A 17,488-nucleotide genomic window follows, 5' to 3' on the forward strand; every position below is an offset into this window, starting at 1 on the left:
ATTTTAATTATTATAAAAAAAAATTCTCAACAAAACTGGCCCCTTGTCTGGGAATAAGCCCACCCCATGCTAAGCTCACAATGAGTTGTCTTGGCCCCCTGGGCTTATTTCCGGTCAAATATGGTACTCCTCAAACTTAATCATGTTCATAGATGCAATTCCTGTTGGTCTCTTGCTTCTAATTCTGATTATTTTGAGGAGTGTGATTTCCATCCCCCTCATCATAAGCATTTTGAGGAGTGAGATTTTTAGCACTCATGGGTTTTTTAAAAACGAAAGTCTGCTAATTAAGAATCCCACTTACTAACACCAAACATCAGAGACAAGACATTTAAAATTTGATTGTTGTTTGTTTTGAGGATTTAATGCCCAATACGGCTAATTCTTTGATGTTTTTACCTACCCTGTTTACTTGTTTATTTAAAACGTACAGCCTCCCAATGCAAAGAACTACTCATTATGGTACCTTTGTTATATGATTTGTTCTATACATGTACATAAGACAACATGTTTTTATTTTAATCACTAATTGTAAAGTTAAAACAATAGCTCACTTTTACTCATAAACAAAAGTGTAACACCATCCAGAAAACAAGAAACTGTGGCAAGAATTCCAAACATTCCACCATTCAGGGTTAGGGTTAGTTGTAGTATTAGCATGCATGCTGGAATTTTCGGAAGTCTTTCCGAAAGTGTTATGGTTTCTAACTGCGTTCAGTCACATGTATTTGAAAAATAACCTTTCTGCGCATGCACAGTTTGTCACTTCTTCCTTTTTTTAAAGCCACTACATGGTAAAATATATGGGTTTTTTTTAAATATGCACAGTGGACGAACACTTTGATTAATAAGTTTTAAAAGGAAAAATACAGTTTTTCAAGAGCAGTCAGTTTTCCCTCATGATCTCTAACAACACTTGATGTCAATACAGATAGGCATTATGTTCATACCAGTGAATAGTTTGTAAAATAAAAACATTTGAATGGACGTATAAATTCTTAATTAAAACCATTTATGCACTCAAAATTATTTACAGTTGCTCTGAATGGACTATATCTATTGTTCCAGGGTGTGCATTTTACGGTCGCCCCATGTGAGTGGGGGAAAAATAGGGCGAGTCAAAACCTTATCGTGATTTGCCCATCTGGCAACCAAAATTTTGCACATTCATTACGACATATTATTTCGGAATATCCAAAAAGTAATGTTTGTAAAAGAACCAAAAAATTAGTTTTGATAATAATTCAATTGACTGATTATCCAGTATATAGAGGATACTGTCCAGGTGTCTTGTGATATTATAATTTATCAGCACGAGTTGATGTAAAAATATGAAATCCAAGGCTTGCCAAGTATTTTTATACTTTTACCAACAAGTGCTGATAAATTATGATATCACAAGACATGAGGGGGGTAAACAATGTCAGTAATTTGGGTTGAATGTCAGTAATTTGGGTTGAATGTCTCTATATTTGGGAGCAGTAGACTCATTTTAACTAGCAGAACGACAATGGCATGACGTCACTAAAATATACACAGTGACATAACAAAATAATGTCTTGTGATTAAAATTTGACTATATCGCAAATTATAGTGCCAGCGATATTTCCTACAAAAGCCTTTAATGGATAAATATAATAAGCAGCCAAAAATGTTTGTGTTTTAGGGGGCCAACCAGGTTGTCCAGTGATCCTAGGTTTTCCTACTTTTTGTCTCCGTCCTATGTTTCCTACATTTTCTCCAAAATACCTATTTTTTTCTACTAGCCTCGAATTCCTGTGAAAATGCATATTGCTTGTATTATTATGAAAGACTGAAATATGGCCAATGCATTTCTGTGTATACCACTATTATGTTGTATTTTCTTAGACATTTTTAGGTGGACTACATATTAACGAACCCCTCTTTCCAGGATGGTATTTAGAGACTTGGAAAGTTAACTATTCTGGAACTATGTGACAAGAGACTCGTTTCCTGTGATGTTGAGTTTGCCAAAAGGAGGAGGATAAAAAGTGTCGAACAGAAAAATAAACGGGGCAGTTAAACATAAAGGGCCGATTTCATATGTCTGGGTTATCGGTGGGTTTTGGAAAACATACAGGTTAAACCTAGGGTGATGTTTACTGTGCATTTCACATGTCTAGTTTTCAATAACCCTAGTTTAACATTGGGTTATAATTGTATTGCTTGTTTAAACCTGACTTTGAGGTGGTTTTTCACTGGGTTTGCTCAAAGTAATTTCTTCATAGATAATTTCGCCAGCAAAATGGTGTTTTACATCAGTATCTCAAGAGCCATAACATGTGAATGTATTTTTAGAGACCATTTTAACGCACTACAGTAGCAGACAAAGGGTTGGGGATCAGGGGGGTCGACCCCCCTTTTACACAAGATGCCCTTTTGTCTTTTAATTTTTTTTTTTTAAACTATATAGAGAATAATACATGAGTGTCCGTTAGATACCATTTATCTTGCAGCAAGTTGTTTTAAAATATATCTAACAAGCGAAAGCGATTTGGATACGTTTGTAAGTTGTAATATAAATGGTATCTAACAGACACGAATGCATTATTTTAGAATTTTCAGAAACAAAAGTTATTTTTAGTCTGCTAAAAATATATATAATGAATTGCATTAAAATTACATTTTGTTATAAATTTAACACTAAAAACAGAAAGAAAGAAATGTTTTATTTAATGACGCACTCAAAACATTTTATTTACGGTTATATGGCATCAGACATATGGTTATGGACCACACAGATTTTGAGAGGAAACTCACTATTGCCATTACATGGGCTAGTCTTTCCGATTAGCAGCAAGGGATCTTTTATTTGTACTTCCCACAGGCAGGATAGCACAAACCATGGCCTTTGTCGAACCAGTTATGGATATCTGGTCGGTGCAAGTGGTTTACACCTACCCATTGAGCCTTGCGGAGCACTCACTCAGGGTTTGGAGTCGGTATCTGGCTTTAAAATACCATGCCTCGACTGGGATCCGAACCCAGTACCTACCAGCCTGTAGACCAATGGCCTAACCACGACGCCACCGAGGCCGGTCACTAAAAACATGAGTCATGAACGCAAATTCTGCAGACTGCAGTCTTATAATGACATGCTGTCTTGTTTGTCTCGTCTTAATAAAGGGGGAAAAAAGGCGAGATAGGCCTACATGTTTGAAAATTTAACAAAACGTTTTCTCAGTACCATCAGGCATACAGATCCCTTTTTTGTTTTGAGTGGGGGGTGGGTGGGGGGCTGGTTTTTGCCCCAATTAAAGGGAAATGCCCAATTCTGGGTAACAATGTTTATTCATCTGTGCATTATTACCAACAGCTATGTAGGGTTTTGTATGCATTTTACATGGATTACAACTAATATTGTGAGTAGAATGATCGAAATACACGGTGAAAAGGTTTCAGGCCAGCTTATTTTGGCCAAATATAAAGGTTTGCCCCCAGACTGGGGGAGGAGGGGGAGGAGGTAACTGATCCCCCACCTCGTAGGTGAATGCTAATAATATACCGGTAACGTGTTTCAGTTATAAAGTGTAAGCTATCCCTCGCTTATGTCCCTTTCCAGATCCGCGGGTCACCCATGCAAAAAGCGTGGTTTTATAAACACGGGTAAAACACACACGTGAAATGCACCACGGGTGTAGGTCTTGGTCAAGTTGTTCAGTGTTTTATGTAAACCAGTGTTAAACCTAGGTTTTCATATAACCTGGTGTTACGAAACCGAGACATATGAAATCGGCCCAAAGGGAGTGGCAAACACACACACACACACACACACACACACACACACACACACATCCCCCAGCATTTAAATTTTTTTGTTTTAAATGGACCTAGAATGCTGATCAAAGTGTTGGTTACAGAAAAACACCAATACATAACTAATAACAATAAACAAATACAACACTTCACCTACAATGCCAACTATTTACATCATTGAATTAACATCATTTAAAGTGATAATCAGGTCTAATGTGAGACTTTTGTGTTAAAAACATGCTAACACATGCTGACATTTTAACAAATGAAAAACGTGCCATTTTACTTAGTTTTAGCCTGAATAAAAAGCCATGATTATTTCTGCTAAAAGAGGGCAGTCATTTTGTGTTGTGTGTTGTTGTTGTTGTTTTTCGACATCTCCGATACTCCAGCTTCAAAAAGGAGTCACCTGCCGTATTTAACTTATTTATTTGTAGCCGGTAAAATATTTGTTGTTTGTTTCAGAATATCTCTGTTCCCCCGAAGCTAACATATATGGGATTGATTTCACAAGATTCAAACTCCGAGACATGGATACGAAAACAGTGCTTTTTGAAGTAGCCAAACCGCCCCCGTCTGGTGAGTTGAGATCCATGATTTCAATACTTACTTAACTACCTAGTAATGAGATGAAAGGAATGTTTGTTTAACACCCCAGCACTTTGTTTAATTGGTATTTATATAATTTCTTTGGTGCCCATGAATGTCATTTTTTATCGAATTATTAGCTTTGTGGGTGTTGTTATCTATTTGAAAGAAAGAAATGATTTATTTAACGATGCACTCAACACATTTTATTTACGGTTATATGGCGTCAGACATATGGTTAAGGACCACACAGATTTTGAGAGGAAACCCGCTGTCGCCACTACATGGGCTACTCTTCCGATTAGCAGCAAGGGATCTTTTATTTGCGCTTCCCACAGGCAGGATAGCACAAACCATGGCCTTTGTTGAACCAGTTATGGATCACTGGTCGGTGTAAGTGGTTTACACCTACCCATTGAGCCTTGCGGAGCACTCACTCAGGGTTTGGAGTCGGTATCTGGATTAAAAATCCCATGCCTCGACTGGGATCCGAACCCAGTACCTACCAGCCTGTAGACCGATGGCCTGCCACGACGCCACCGAGGCCGGTCTATCTATTTGATGCCCAGAAAACAATGTAATTGACCACTCAAGTTACAGGACATACCATCAATTTACAATATAAATTTAATGGTTGACTGTAAATTGTAATACATCTCAGGTTTGTATGCAATTGAATTACTGTAAATCATAAAATATTGACGATCTTAAAATTCAGCGAAATCCAAATGGGTCACATATTAACAACATAGAACTTTAATGAGGTCATCATCAGAAACTAAAAAACTAATAAGCTTGAAGTTGTAGGATCAGCTGAAAATCTTTTTTGACGAATCTTGATGTTATGCAGCTTACAGACATCTTGAACTTAGTACAAGATTGCAGTAATGTGCATCCTTTTGGTTTAATCATAGCATGTAACCATTGTTGTGCCTTCAGTTGATCACAGACAAAACAATCGCACACAAGGTTTTTGGAACAGTCTGTTGTATGTCTCTTTAAATTTAGTGTCATGAAATATTAGCGTCTTGTATTACCGCGCTAACATTTCCTCATTTACAGTGTATATACGTGAATTCCCCAACGGATATGTTAGTATTCAAATAAATATTCTTGTTCTTGCCGTTCCTTTGGATCAAATAGAACCTGTCTCTTGTGAACAGTTTTTGTTTTATTTATGTATACTGGTATTCAATTTCAGGGGTCGACCTTAGCGGTGGCCTGGGGTGTTTTGACTACCGATTTTTAACTGGGGCTACCAAATGTCTAAACCCGGTAGTCAGCCGGGTTACTAGACTTTTTTCTGAATGTCCAGTTACTCCACAATCAACAAGACACTTAATTCATCAATGTCTGAAATGCATTGTTAAATAAAACATATCCTTCAATGTCTGAAATCCCACCTTTCATGTATGTGCTCTGCTGCCAAGAGTCGCTCTAACGGTGTTAATTGCTCTTCTGGTCTGACCCTTAGGTGACGATTGTACAGTATGATTTAATGAAGCAAAAGAGTATTTATGTCAGTGGTAGGATTATTAATTTTTCTCTTCTTTTTAAAAAAATTAAAATTATGGGGCTACACATTTTTTTCTGAGGGCTACCAGATTTTTTAACCTGGTACACCTAAAAAAGGTTACGGTCAAGGCCTGAATTTATTTGTTTAAATTTTTCTATGATTTTTATTTCTTTTTCAATTATTATTTTTATTTTTATTTTTTTTCTCTTGTGTTTTAGATGATGAAGATGGTGAAGATGAACTAGAGGATATGGACCCAAACGCAGGCAGATTTGTCCGATACCAGTTCACACCACAGTTCTTGAAACTGAGAAGTGTTGGGGCTACGTATGTGTCTTCCTTTAACTAGTTGTATAGTGTCATGTGTTGCATTCAAATCACATTCAAATCATTTTGCTGAGTATTAAAATGGTTTACATGTGACAGCAATATGTTTAGTATTTTTCAATATCCTTGTCTAAAGTCATAAAGAATCTCTCTTGCGAACTGGAATCTATATGATTTTGTGAACACTGTTACCTTATTTACTCTGTTATATAAGAATTGTTTGTCGGGTTTTGTGCTAAACTGATCTGATATAATTTAGGAGAGCCATTTCTCTGTGTCAAATTCAAAGTATTTTTGAGTAGAATAAATTAGCAATATCAGCAATCAGTTTTTTTATCCATGCAGGAATTGTTTTGCACTTTTGCTATTGTTATTGCCGAGATGAAGAATTTTTTAAAAGGCTTTGCTCAAATAACAATATGACAAATGAGAGTAATATTAAAATATATGTCTCAGATCTTTAAGTACCACTTTTTTTTTCTTTTAGTGTTGAGTTTGTGGTTGGAAACAAGGCAGTCAACAAGTTTCGGATGATTGAGAAGCACTACTTTCGTGACAGAATGCTGAAATGTTTTGATTTTGAGTTCGGTTTTTGCATCCCACGAAGCCGGAACACCGTAGAGCACATATACGAGTTTCCAAACCTCTCACCTGATGAAAGTAAGTTGTCTAACAATGAAAACTTGAAGTGCCATAAATTAGCAATGTTCCGATGATCAGTTATAATAAAACAAAAGTGATCTCTTGGGCTTTGCCGATGCAGTGATTGTTTATAAAAATCTGTACTCGATTGTCAGAGTTTGAATGATGAAATTGATGTAAATATGCTGGGCTATAGATTTGTTTTCTTGTGTACGTAAAGAAAACATATTGAATGGGTATTAAATGTATCATAAGCAATTAATAGGGTTTTTAATGAATAAAAGACATTTATAAAACAAAAACTGGGCAGCCACATTTTTTTAGATTGCCATCAATTTTGTTAAATTATATTTTGTATAATTAAGAGTTGTTCAGTTTGTGCCAGTCAATTATAATCCATGATCAGTGATGAAATTCCAACCAATACCCTACATGGCTATAAATACTCATGAATGTACAGATGTAGCAAGTTCAAGTTCTTTATTGCTTTATGTTTTTACAACGTATCAGCATAATACAATATACAATAAAACTTTTAACTTTCTCCCAAAAACCTTTCAGCTAATTTTGTGATGTGGATCAAACTTAGAAATGCTTTCCTGGGAAATCATTACCTTCCATTTCCTGTGGTTTTCTACTCGTTTACTCCTTGTCACTTCAAAGACTGCAGGACTCTTTTTAAAAAAAAGAAAAAAAAAATTACATTACTATTAGACCAATTACAGGAGACCGTCAAAGTCAAATGTTATTAAAGGTAATGAGTCGGACCTGATTTCTGCCAGTACAGGGCTCCAAATCTCATCGTAAAATTGTGCACTGTTTATATCCTAAGAAAAATTATGGAATTAATATCGGGGCAAAATATTTCACATGAACAATCATTCCGTTCGCGTATTGGTTACACAAATTTAAATTCATGTGAACTGTAGTAAACTGTCACATGTTCTTTACCATGTATCGAAGAAACTGTTCTTTAATGAAATAAAATATTTTATTTTATAGTTTATTTTGCTTTTAATACTTACAATCTTGGCTAAAAATACAGTCATTAAAATGTGAATTTTTGAATAGGTTACTAATGTGTAATTTGTGTAACTGAATAATCAGTTACCGAGGTAACAGTCACATAAACAGACTTGTGGGTACCAAAGATTTTGAAATATTGTCCCCTGAATATGAAAGTTTTATTGTTAAAAAAGCTACTAGCCAAACACATTTTACACTGGCTACTAAGTTGTAAATACCTCTTTAAACAATTTTTAAGATAAATATCCCTTTAAAAAACATTTTAAGATTGTTAAAAACACATTTAATACTGTTAATATATATAAATGCATCTTCATTGTTGCCAGTATTTGGCCAAACAGAATAAATTTCTGGTCTCTGATCGACACATGCGTCAACATTTTTTAATTATTATTTCCTACGGTATGACATTTTAAAAATGTTGGCTTTTCATGTAAAGACATAAAATCGTATTTGGAGCCAAAGTGCCATCACGCATGAACTAGGATGTGCATTCTGATTTCAGTTTAATATGTCCCTTATTTCGGTATCAAATATACCGACATTTTCTGTGCAATCCATGCTTAAAAAAAAAAAGCTGCATCGCTGCATCAATTCTGGAACTTTGGTCTGACCAGAGAGCAACTTTTTTTTTTTTTGCCTTATATGCTTTGTGGGAAGGGCTTGGTAAGTCAGAAATCTTGTGGCCAGTCCATTTGTTTTTAAAATAATTAAAATGTGTTTTAAATCCGTTAGTCTTAAAATGTGTCCTGAACCAATTTGATAGGATTTATGAATTAATTGATTCTTGTTCTTTTTCTTTCAGTCCAAGATATGATTGATCATCCATATGAAACAAAATCTGACAGCTTCTACTTCGTGGAGGAGAAGTTGATAATGCACAATAAGGCAGACTACGCATACAATGGGGAAGCCTAAAAAGACCTGTTTCATCTGATTCCCAATAATGTTCTTGTGTTTATTGTAATAACTTGTGACTCGATAATAATCTTTGGAGATCCAAATTTTGAATTTATTTGTTAGCTCATTTAATGTTAACAGGAAAGGTATTAAAATAATTTACTGATAAGATATTATTTTTAAAAGTATATTACTGGTACAAATTTCATTTAAAACGGATTTTCAAGTTGATATTGCACACATTAAACATGTTTTTCATGTGTTACTGTTTAGGTTTTTAAAACGTTTTTATAAGCACTTTATAATTTTGTCATATTTCCTTTTAGCATCAGTTATATAAAAAAAAATGTAGTAAAAATGTTTATGTAAGCCAGAGTAATAGGGCATATAATATACGAGATCAAAAACATTGCTAATGTCTTTATCTTGGTCAGACTTTTAAATAAACGATAGTAATAGGTATAATATCTTTACAATTCTCTCAACTTTCCATTTTATTTAGATGTCATTACATGGAAAGGAAATGGTGAAACGTGCGGTAGTTCACCACTTATTCGGGAGGCCAAGCACTGCCATACTGGTATCATTGTCTTCTGTAGTATCACATTCATCTAATGTTAGGTGTGAAAATCCTCCAGTAATATATATTTATTATGTGTGTACTGTTAGCAAGGGGAATGGATGTTACAATAATTTGGATTCTGGAAAGGTTATCGGTTTGAAAGGGATTTCACAGCGATCACAGTGATTTGGATTACAGTAAAACAAGACATTTAAAGGCATTCTGCCATGCTGTAAATATATATCTTTGTTTTTATGTGCAGTCTAATAGACAAATTAATATATATATATACTGTAAATCAGAAAATATTGGTGAGCATAAAATACAAGCAATTAAGTAGTAGTTTGAAATTCTTAAACTCTACCAAAATTTGTAAATTATAACAGCTATAGCTCTTTATAGTAGCAAGAGATGGGGGTTACATTTTGCATTAATGTGGCTGCCCAGTTTTTTGTTTTAAAGTAAAGATGAATGAGTACAGTTAATTCTCTTCGTCCATTTACAACCAGAAGTAGGTCATGACATTTGTCATCAAATTTTTTACATTTTATTTTAATGTTCGATATGCTGACTTAGTTGTATTTCTATGACTAAAACATCAATAAGTTACCTATCGCTATAATTTACGGTTGCTAACATTTTATGAGTTACAGTGTTATGCAATTTTTATTTAGTTTTACCACAAATGGGAATTTATTACCAATGTTCATAAAAGTTATTTATTTTTCTGTATATGTATATTGGCTTATCAATATATTCCATGATTTTGTCATTAGTATAGTAATTTAACTAAAAATTATGTGTTTTGTGATATTTATGTTGTGAAGTCATGTGTCTTTGTCCTTGTGGGAAGTTGTGCCAATTTAAATATATAATGAGGGTTAATTAGCTAAAGCTAATAGGATTTGATATCTTAGGACTATTGCAGTCAATATTACTGACGTCCATTTCAAAAAAAATTCAGGACTATACTATGTGCATATCTATTGCTAAAACTGCAATGAGCACTTACCCCATTAACCCGTTTACCTAGAAATACTAAAGTCGAAAACATTAGTATTTTTTATTCACGCACACCCTTTGCCAACTAAGTGAGTTTTATATTAGGTAAATGCACCATCATATCATTTGGTAGTTAATTAATTTATTTTTCTTGTTGCTTTAACTCATTTTTTATTCCATGAAATTAAAAAGAAAAAAAGTAACAGTTTAGATCCATTATAATTAATTTAAAATGTACACACATTCCTTGGAATTTTCTAGTGTTTGTATGTTTTAACTTAATTTGGTCACAAGAATTCCTGGAAATGGCTCAGGTTTCAAGAAGTTATATATATATATATATATATATATATATATATATATATATATATATATATATATATATATATATTGATATTCTAGTGTATTTTATTTTTGGGTGGGAAGGCACATTTTTTCTCTTTTTGAGATTGTACTTATGCAGCAATGTGATACAGGAGAACATATATGCAACATCTTTGTGAATTTTGGCAACATATTTTGTTCTTTCATGCGTTAGTTCAGTTTGTTTTTGTCTATTTATTGTGTGTGTTCTATTAATATTTTCATCCAACTAAAGGTAGATTTTATCAGCTATACCAAAGTAACCAACATTCCAGTGTGTGTTACCACACAACACTTTACAGTACATATCCATTTGTGGACCCGTGCTTATACAACTTTAGAGTGATGTCAAATATGTAATGACATGTATGGAGTTTGTATGGCATTGTTGTGATGCTATGGTCTCAGAGTCTGAACTCCAATCGTCAATGACATCACGTGCATTCTGTTTGTATGGCATTGTTGTGATGCTATGGTCTCAGAGTCTGAACTCCAATCGTTAATGACGTCACGTGCATTCTGTTTGTATGGCATTGTTGTGATGCTATGGTCTCAGAGTCTGAACTCCAATCGTTAATGACATCACGTGCATTCTGTTTGTATGGCATTGTTGTGATGCTATGGTCTCAGAGTCTGAACTCCAATCGTTAATGACGTCATGTGCATTCTGTTTGTATGGCATTGTTGTGATGCTATGGTCTCAGAGTCTGAACTCCAATCGTTAATGACGTCATGTGCATTCTGTTTGTATGGCATTGCCTTGATGTTAAACTCCATTAGAGTCTTGGGTCTAGAATCTAAAAGTTTTAGAAGCACACGGTCAGTCTGTTTTGTTAACACATATCCATCTTAGATAATTTGTTCTAAATGTTGACATGGCAGGGTTCAACCAGACTGGTTTCATGTTTAGACTAAGTTTTGTTTTGCGGTGGCCATGTGTTAAAAGATGCCTAATGAGCAAACGTTTTTAATGTTATTACCCATAATAGTCATATCCTATAATACAGTCAAATCCACTTATTTGGATGTGCCTCATGCAACAAAAATATATTCAACTAAGCAGCATATACAATAAACCGAAGTACGATTTCCACATACAGTAACCCCAATTAGGACTGCTTCATGATTTATGCAAATCAGAATTATGATTCTCCCAATTGGGAGTCTCTTGACATGTGCTATTTTCGTCAGAATGAGCAATGTATTAAATGCCATTACCCCTAATAGTCATGTCCTGTAATCGTGGTTCATTTCCAAATTTTCTACTCTATTTCATCACTGTAACAAATGCAGCTACCTTTAATGTTGCACCTGCTCAATAATTGTATTTATAGGGTTGGGTTTTTTGTTGTTTGTTTGTTTTCTTTAGTTGGTGTTCACTCTTTAGCTATGTTTGCCATTGTTCTTGCATATTTTCACCTTTTCTGTGGATTGTAGTCCAAATTCATATTCAAATGCATTATATATACAGCATGTTTTTGTGTTGCTTTTGTTCATTTGGATTACAGACAATATCTTTTGTCGGGAAATGGACCAGGGCCCCATTCCACGAAGCGATCTTAAAGCTAAGATCACCTTAAGTGCATAAGTTAGTTAATGTAGTTGATCTTAGAGCTAATTTTGCTAATTTTGCTTTGTGAAACGAAGCCCAGGGGCCCATTTCACTAAACATCGTAAGTTACGTCTGCTACTAGCAGTTATACCGGTTGTGCGTTCACACGTGTTTGGCATCAATTTCACGCAGAAAATTACATCATTACGGAGGCTGGAGTAATTTAAAGACGAAAGAAAATGAAATATGTGTTCTTCTAACTATATTTGTTGAACTATAATAGTAATAAGAATTGTGGTTTAGTCGTGGATTTACGTTTACGTGCAAAACTAGGCTTACGATGTTTTGTGAAATTGGGCCCAGGACAGTTAATAATAGTATGTCTCCTTATTGTTATTCACATATAATAGTAAAAGATGGGGAGGGGGAGGCCGGTATAATTATGCATGTTATGTGTACTAATTACAATTTTTAATTCACCTGAATTTATGTTTCACATATGTACAATGTACATTTATTCTGACATTTTTGTACAGATTTGTTGTCCCGTGTTCTTGTGGTTTAATTGTTAAGGAATTTAAAAAAAGTACATCTTTTCAGAATTGATAAAATTACAGCAGTTGTGCATACAACTGGTACACCACTAACGTTAGTATAGGAGGTCGAAATGGTCATTTGTTTTAGCTAGATACAATCTTGTGGTGCAAGGAATACGTTATGATGCAGTTATGTTTAGTTTATTATTTGGTTAAATTTGGGTATCCGTTAAGACTCCTGATTACTCCACCAGTGTAGGTCTCAAGTTATAGATAAAAACAAAACAAATGTTCAGTCATTGGATTAGAATATTATTGTCTTGTTTTGTTTCACATATGTGGACTAATATGGCCGACAAACATTTACAAGATAGATGTTGATTGGAATGAATAATTATCAGTAAATAGGCTAGTGTGTTGAGTGTTTAATATTGATGGTCGGCTGCTGATTTTCAATTTTGTGTTGTTTTCACTCGGATGGTTTTAATACAGATGACACCAGTTGCACATTGTACTGAAGTTATCACTTGGGTATTGTCATGTTTGATCTTCAGTCTAGACATGTTATTTTATGTAAATACTCACACACACTGCAAACTGTTTAGAGTAGGGTTTTTTTGTTATGATCCGCACTGACTGCATTACCCAATTGTTATGTATTCAGTGAATGGAGCAAAATAAAATATTTTTAAAGCGGCAATGTCGAAATTCTGTTTAAATGTATTGTGGGGTTTTTCTTTTTAGTAAATGTTTTAACCTCTTACCATTGTTTTGGTATAAAGTTGATCATGTGTTTTGTATATATCTGTGTAATTTGTTTCAGTGAGAATATTGTGAATAATTACTAACTTGTCAATGAACTGTCATCGAGGTTTTCAGCTGGTTTCCAGCTGAAATTAAAATGACTGAAGAATAAACCTGTGTGAATGGGTTGAATTCGTCATAATAATCTTAACAATTACTAACTGAATGGCTTGTAATCTTCAGAAAATATATATGGACCAGTCATAAACATGACAGAAACCCTTCTCCACATTTTCCATTTTTAAAGGCTTTTTTATGTTCTTCGGCTTAGACACAACTGTAAGGAAGGTAATTGTTGCTTACATTTGAGCCATAATAAATATAAGTACGTCATTTTGTTATGCTGCTTCAATTTGGTTCATAATGAAAAAGAATACTTTTGTTTTACTACATTCTTAACACTCGACAACAAGCAAATTCACACACATTCTGTATCCAATTTGAAGAAATTGCTTATTGTTTTTTGTTTGGGTTGGGGGGTTTTCAGGATGGGATGGATAGAGAAAAATCTAGTGATTGTTGCCGATAAGTTGTACAAATATACATATATCAAAGTGGTTAGTGTGATGTTCGTAAAAATTGTTTGTTGCTTGCAAAACTGTTGCTTTAATTATATAGCTTTTTTTATTGTGAATAATACCTGTTTACAGACAAAAAGAGAATCTCTATATATTGCCAAATACAGTGCCTGTATATAAATTTGTGAGCAAATTGCTCAAACTGACAATGATATCAGTTTGACTCAAATTTATATTAGGTTTGTCATGGAGTTTTGTTATCAGCAAAAATAAGACTTGGTAAAATAATTGGTGTATTCTGTGGAACTTTTAACAGTACCGAGTGAAAATTAGGTTTTGAATTCAATGCAGTGAAAACTATTTTGGAACATTTGATTTAAATTTTAGTATCAAGTCATTGATTGTTTTGTTTTTTTAAAAACTATTCAAAATTACAAAGACGATAGAAAAGTATATACCCTGAATTTAAATAACATAGTTTTATCTTAGTTTTACCCCACTTCCTTCCAGTGTTGTACAACGTGAAATTTTATAATATAGAAGATTATTTTGGTTAAAGGTGTATGTTTTTTCTGATCTCTGCAGTATTTTTCAGTACAGAAATCTGATTGGTGTATATTATGTAGATCTGTGCTGCCATTGGTGTATTTCGTGTTGGCTACAGTGTCCGTCCAGAAGTCCTGAGACCACTGTTTAAAGTGTTCTTTATCTTGTTAGGATGTTCCACACTTGGATGTTGTGTGCACGTCTACATGTTTTAAAACTTGTAACATGTTAAGCATGATTTTGACTTCAGTGTAGTCACATTTATATACTTGTGAAAAAAGTTCCCATGCACAAAATAAAATGGCTGAAAATTGTGACTTGTGTGGACACATCATAATAATTATTAAATCATCTCATATTTATGAATGGTCAATAAATAGTTTTTTGAAAACAAATTTGATTTTTCCTTCAATACCATTTAATAGACCTATCATGTGCAATATGTGCACAGGAACTTTTTTTCACGAGTATATAAATATAGATGTAAGAAAGATGTTCATATTTGTGATACTCAAAGCCAAATTCATCATCTTTCAAAACTGCCATGGTCATCTTGGCAGTATTAATAGCTTCTAGAGATAGTTTATGTGAATATAAAATAATTATCTATATAATATAGATTTGGCTTTTATTTTGTTTATATTATCCACCAGCAATATGTCACTTTTTTCCCCAGTGCTTGTGAAATTCACTTGTAGTCATACAGCTAGCTCTAGGTTAATGGAAAATACGTCAAATTATCTATTAAACTTACAAAAAAAATTGCAAAACCCTCTTTCTTCCAAAATATCAATTATTACATGAAATTATTATACCAAATTGAAATCAAATTTGTCAGTTATTTTTAAAATTTGCAGTTGGCAAATTTAGTAAGTGCCTGAGCTAACCTTTCACGGTTTTTAATATTTTAGCATTTAAAAAAAAATTCCACACCTTTTATTCTTATACTCCAAACTATAAAACAGTACAGGTGTTAGGTCTATAATGTAAAGATTTTGAGAACTAGAATGTAAAGATTTTGAGAACTATAATGTAAAGATTTTGAGAACTAGATAACTATGAGACATTCCAGTTTTTTGTGTGTGTGATATATTTTACGACTTTTGTTTAGCATGACATTCCTGGTGTTGTACTAGTAGTTGTGATTGTTAGCATAATTTTAAACATTCCTTCTGTCAATCATTTTGTAATCCTGTACAGTTGAATATAGTATGCTTGTTATAATGTGCAGACAGTTGTTAGACATGGTGAAAGATACTGTTCATCAGATTAAAAAAAAAAAAATCAAGTTGAAGTTGGAAAGTGTGTCATAATAGACATGTATTCATCAGAAAGCTAGTTTGATGATTAGCATATTTAAGGTGTTTGTTTTCATTGGCTACAACAAATTGTATATAATTAGCTATGCATTTTTAAATAAAGTTCAATTTAAGCATTGTTGAACTGGAAAAGGTATCTGGCTTTTAGAAATAAAAAGCAAAATATACACTAAATGTAGTTCATAAGGCTTTGGGCTTTGTTTTGGGGGTTGGAGGGGTTCAATGTTCATGGAATTCAAGTAGTAAGCTGATGTATGTAATCATAGTACAGGGCTATATGGCAAATCAGTCTAGATATTTAAGCACCTTCAAGTGACCTCAGATAAATACTATTACCCAACTCTAGTTCATCCAGATGAATTTCCATCCTTCTGTACTATTCAAGCATCTGGCAAGATGACATCTCGAGGACATGGTCTCAATTTAGGTAATCTCGAACAATTTAATGTTCAATTCAGTGCATTATTTTCCCTCTTTTTGTTCATTTACCTGGGAAAATCTGAATTTAACAACGATTTATTTCTAAGCCAGAAGTCGCCTTTTATATCAAAAGTAAATAGATCCCCCCCCCAAATAGAAACCTACATGGATGTACCAGTTGTTTTTTGCAAAATATACCCTGCTATATTTATCAGGTGAGGCCAGTATGCAGATGGGATGGGGAGCTGATGGGTGTGTTTGCATCACTGCTCGTGGGACAGATTGTATTAATAGTCTTGTATGTGCTGAGGATTGTTTGACAATCATTGTGTGTACATGTTGAATGAGAGTTTGTGGATCTAGTGTGAGAGTGTGTGTTTGTCCAACTCTTACAACAGCTGTCTGCTTTAGTGTAGCACTCTGATGTAGATATGTGAATGGGATGATAATAGTGCCATTCAGCTCATACAGCTACATGTACTTATTACTGGTTTTAACTTGGTCCGTTGTTGTCTGCAAAGTTGGTCTCATTTTTTTTCAATAAATGTGAATATTGTTTCACTTCCGCTTTTTTGTGTTTTTTATTTTGTGATGCAAATACACATGTATAAAGAAAACCAAATGAGTTTCAAACCATGGTCATTCTTGCAGCAGCTTTTAAATTTTTTTTAAATGTTTGATGAAATTACATAACATGTAGACGTGCTATTAAAAGGCTGTCAAGTATTTAATTCGAATAGCACAAATCCATTAAGAAATTCCACAGCTTCTAACACACATTGATGATCTCAAGACAATTACGCAGAGACATCAAGTTAGTTTTTGTTTAACGACACCACTAGAGCACATTGATTTATTAATCGTAGCTACTGGATGTCAAACATTTGGCACTCTCACAGTCTCGGAGAGGAAACTGCTACATTTTCCATTCATAGCAAGATCTTTTATATCCACATACCACAACCTTTGTTATACCAGTCTTGGTGCACTGCCTGGAACAAGAAATTCATAGCTAGAGGTACAAGCTTTACCATGTTATGATTTCATAAAGTTTATAATTAAAATTATTTTAACAAATTTATTTTTGGAC

At 33.8% G+C, this 17,488-nt stretch overlaps 1 protein-coding gene across 2 annotated transcripts in view; it reads left to right on the forward strand.

The window, feature by feature from the left end:
• Positions 1-16,959, forward strand: part of LOC121368122 (protein unc-119 homolog B-like) — a 63,256-nt gene extending 46,297 nt beyond the window's left edge. For both annotated transcript variants that reach the window (XM_041492697.1, XM_041492696.1), the window contains exons 2-5: positions 4,243-4,356; positions 6,100-6,208; positions 6,696-6,868; positions 8,682-16,959. In XM_041492697.1, the coding sequence (XP_041348631.1) occupies positions 4,243-4,356; positions 6,100-6,208; positions 6,696-6,868; positions 8,682-8,794 (509 nt within the window). In that variant the 3' untranslated portion in view covers positions 8,795-16,959. The remainder of the gene's footprint in view (positions 1-4,242; positions 4,357-6,099; positions 6,209-6,695; positions 6,869-8,681) is intronic.
• Positions 16,960-17,488: the final 529 nt, after the last annotated feature.

Source organism: Gigantopelta aegis, chromosome 3 (genome assembly GCF_016097555.1).
Source record: "Gigantopelta aegis isolate Gae_Host chromosome 3, Gae_host_genome, whole genome shotgun sequence".
In the NCBI taxonomy this organism is placed as follows: domain Eukaryota; kingdom Metazoa; phylum Mollusca; class Gastropoda; order Neomphalida; family Peltospiridae; genus Gigantopelta; species Gigantopelta aegis.